The 3,904-nt window shown below is 44.2% G+C and overlaps 1 protein-coding gene across 1 annotated transcript in view; it reads left to right on the top strand.

Moving 5' to 3' along the window:
- Positions 1-516: 516 nt before the first annotated feature.
- Positions 517-3,904, top strand: part of CASP8 (caspase 8, apoptosis-related cysteine peptidase) — a gene marked incomplete at its 5' end in the record, with an annotated part of 4,582 nt that continues 1,194 nt past the window's right edge. The window contains 5 exons of the mRNA XM_010081070.1: positions 517-622; positions 1,732-1,870; positions 1,960-2,016; positions 2,350-2,417; positions 2,925-3,060. Of these exons, the coding sequence (XP_010079372.1) occupies positions 517-622; positions 1,732-1,870; positions 1,960-2,016; positions 2,350-2,417; positions 2,925-3,060 (506 nt within the window). The remainder of the gene's footprint in view (positions 623-1,731; positions 1,871-1,959; positions 2,017-2,349; positions 2,418-2,924; positions 3,061-3,904) is intronic.

The following is a 3,904-nucleotide window of genomic DNA, read 5'->3' as shown; positions in this document are numbered from 1 at the left end:
CGGTGCTGGCTCTCTGGGACCCGCTGCCCTTCTCGGGTGGGCGGTGTGAGCTTTCACCGACAACGTGAACAGCAGGCTAAGGTTTGGAAGTGCACAAGCATCTTCCAAGAGAAAGCAGGTACAAGCCATACGGAAAGTTGAAATTTATGTCTGATAGAGGGGAGAAAACTGATCTGCACCTTTGTGAAGTACTTCACACCCCCAAAGGCATCCCTGCCTGGGCACTGCGTGGTGGGATAAATGACTGGGTGTGAGGCTTTGTTCTCAACTACAGAAAGATTCAGCGTGGTTCCGATTTTAGGAAAGCAGATCTTTTAAATTGCAGCTGAAAATGGTTTGACTTTAGGCTGGCCTGGGACTGATGTCTCCCCAGTTAAAGAGGGGAGAAATGGGATATATGCTTGGGGTGGGTGGGTAGGGGGGGAAAAGGGGACAGTTCAACAGTACGGTGTTAAATTGTGCTCAGGGACATGCTTGGGAACACCATGAAGCAGTGTCCTCCACTTCTCTTTCTAGATACCTGCTCTTTCAGCTGTCAGAGGACATCACTGAAGATGAGCTGAAATCTTTCAAGTTTCTTTTGGGGAAGGACCTACCAAAATGCAGGCTAAACCCTAAGACTGTAAGAATTTCTTTAATTTTTTTTTATTGTTATAATCCATAGAGGGTTACTCTGAGAGGAATGAATGTCACTCTTATGGTGAAAACACCACAAGAAAAGCTGGAAAGGGATTATAGGCTCTCCAGTGCATATGGGACTTGATGTGCTAGTGTTGTGTGTAGCTTTTTCAGCAGTGTCACAGCCCATAACGACAGACACAGACGCTTTCATGTCCAGGCACCACAGGGGGCTTAGGGGACTCGGTGGCTTTGATCAGTGGAAGGCTGATGAGCACATTCACTCATCTTGCCCAACCAATTTTCTTCTGGCTGCTTTCTAAGTCATTATCAAACACAGAAAATCGTTCTGTTTATTTCCAGACTCAGAAAATATGGATCCAAGCAGCAGATCCTTACCAAGGCTAAGGCCCAAGAGCTTAGAGTTTACAAATAGCCTTGCAGGCGATCCAGCTGCTCTTACACTATCTCAGCCTGCAGGTCCAAATGCTGGGTACTTTGTTCTGGCTAATTAAAACTTCTTTTAGCATTTTCCCTCTTTTTGTAGAGGCGAGACTATGTGACCATCTAGTGATAGCTGTTAAATCCTTGGGCTGACCACTGCTCTGCCACTCGCTGTTTGGCAAGAGCTCCTGTCCCGTGGGTCCACTTTTGCTTCAGAGCAATCTCTACACCATGCTTGCATGGTTATACCCATTTTCACCATTGCTCAAGGTGGTCACTACAGTGATTCTTGTGTTAAGTGCATAAAGTAGCCACTGGAAGTCAAATTAATGAAAGCAGTAATTAAAAATGACATTATATATTCCTGTATGATCACCATTAGATCGCCTGGATTAGATCTTACTCGATCTTGGCATCTCTGAGCTGCAGAAGACAAATAAGTATGTTTTGAGAATATGTTTGTACTTAGAGTACATGCAGGTTTTGTTAAACTAGGTTTAATTGACTCAGCTGAGGTCCCAACTGAGCTACCAGTCAGCTGGACAGACTCTGTGGGTCGCATGTGCTGTCAGGACATTAAAGCTTAGGTGCACATGCACATGCTGCAACTTCCCTCCCAGTGGCAGCACAGATGTGCCCTAAGAGCAAACTACCTTTCTGATTACCCAGACAATGCTCGACGTTTTCATTGAGATGGAGAAGAAGGGGATTTTGGGAGAAGACAACCTAAGTATCCTGAAGAGTCTTTGTGCAGAAATTAACATCAGCCTGTTGAAGAGAATTGAAGAGTATGAATTAAACCTATTTGGTAAAACAAAACAAAAAGGCCTCTTTCCCATGGTTATTCTTGAAGTGACATATAGGTATCATACAGGCCTAATAATGAATGCTTTTCAGGTGAAGAAGAGATGCTCATCACAGAGGGACAGAGGGGAAGCACAAGAGGCCCTGAAGGTAATTGAAACTCTCAAAAAATTAATGTTTAGATTTTTCACTCTTCAGCTTTTGGACTCTCTACACCACTTGCATCTCAGTTCTTTACACTGGTGCCTCTAAAAAGTGATCAAGTATCCAGTTACTTACTAACTGATCACAATAAATTTTACTCCCTTTTAGTTGATTATCTAGTGGTTTATAGCTAACAGGAATGGTCAATTCAGACACAATTCAGTATTTTCAGGAAAGTTTTACCCTGGGAGGTACTTGTGGAGATGGAGAATAGGGGCAGAGCTTCTCTGCTTTCTCAGGTGCTACGTTCTGTACTTAAACTTTTTTGTCTGTATTCAGCCCATGCCAGACGGCCACCATTATCTGTGGGATCTGATTCTCCTGGCAGTCAGAATGAATCTTCCCAGGTAGGTAATTTTGTTTCTTAGAAACATCATCATTTTGTCTTAGAAGACATCATCCCTCCATGAGGTGAACAGTTATTATAAGCCCAACTGTTAAAAGCACTGTCTAGAAAAAGAAAAAGCACCACTCTAATATCCTTTATTCTGAAGCTGTCACAGGCAGCAGCTGCTTCAATGTTAAGACTTCAGAAGGGGTGGCAAGATAGTCTATTATACCAGGAAATACGCAGTTGGCAGATGGCTGGGCATGGAGAAGAGGGTGAACGCAGCACCTCATGCAGGTTGAACGTGATGATGTGGGTCTGGGGGAGGTGCTGTTGTGCTGTGCATAGACTCCCACAGGTGGTGGGGCAGTGCACTGCCAGGTCCTTGGAGCAAAGCTGTATAGGGAGCGCTAGCTGCCTAGAGAGCATGTCAGCTAGCTCTTCATGCTGCTGTGGCACTAGCAAGGGCTGAGAAGCACCTGCAAGGGAGTGTAGTAGTTTCACCAACAGTCTTTCTTTTCAGCAGCTTGAAACTTACAAAATGACTAGCCGACCCCGTGGAGTGTGCCTGATCCTGAATAATCATGATTTTGCAAAAGCCAGGGAAGCAGTGCCAGAACTCAAAAACTTGAAGGATCGGAATGGGACAGATGTGGATGCAGGTACAGTGAACACGAGAGATGAGTTCAGATCTTCAAAAATAGAAACCTTATTTCTTTTTCTGTACTAAAGGTCTGAATTTCAATCTTCCCCCACTAGGATGCTTTTGTTGTAGTGGATGAGTCGTGTTTGTTTGCTGTGCTGACAAACCCTAATGAACTCATTGAGCTTTTTACTGGCTGACTCAGACAATTCACAAGCATTTTGGGGTTTTGCTGAGTTTACTGCATCCTTAAGCAGCAACCTCAGCCTGGGCTTTAAAAGCTGGGCCAGCTTTGTGTTAGCCTTATGCATACTACTTCTAAAATACGCAGAACTGGAACCAGATTTGCTGCTGAGCCAGAATTGGGTGTTAGTTGTTTAACATCCAACATGTGTTGGGAGGAGGAGGGAAATAAAAAGTGAAGGGAGATGTTGGAATTTAGGGACTTGATCACCTTTCTGTTGTCCTGCAGCAGCAGCACAGTTCATTGCAGGGCCTCAGATCTATAAGATGGGTATATTTGCACTGTCTATGCCAAGAGATAAAATCCATCGATGGGCCTTCCCTGACTGAATTGAACTCCAACTTAATTCAAGAGTCAGAGTGCAAGGTTTCTCTTCCAGTGACACAGGTACTACCCAAAGGGGTAGTGCCCTCTCCTCTTGGGTAAAGCAACTGCACTGTTCAACACTTTTTTAGAGATGAATGGAGTAGCTGTAAAGCGTGTAGGGGAAGGAGATGCAGCTTTCTTCATAGTTGCATGCTTGTCAGACAAGGGCAATACTAAACAGCAAGATTGCAAGGAATCCTTTTAGTGAGAGTTAAGGAAACTCAGTGGAGATATGATTAATGATTAGACTACT

Source organism: Pterocles gutturalis, unplaced genomic scaffold (assembly GCF_000699245.1).
Source record: "Pterocles gutturalis isolate BGI_N339 unplaced genomic scaffold, ASM69924v1 scaffold5459, whole genome shotgun sequence".
Classification (NCBI taxonomy): domain Eukaryota; kingdom Metazoa; phylum Chordata; class Aves; order Pterocliformes; family Pteroclidae; genus Pterocles; species Pterocles gutturalis.
This window is presented reverse-complemented; position numbering and strand designations above follow the sequence as displayed.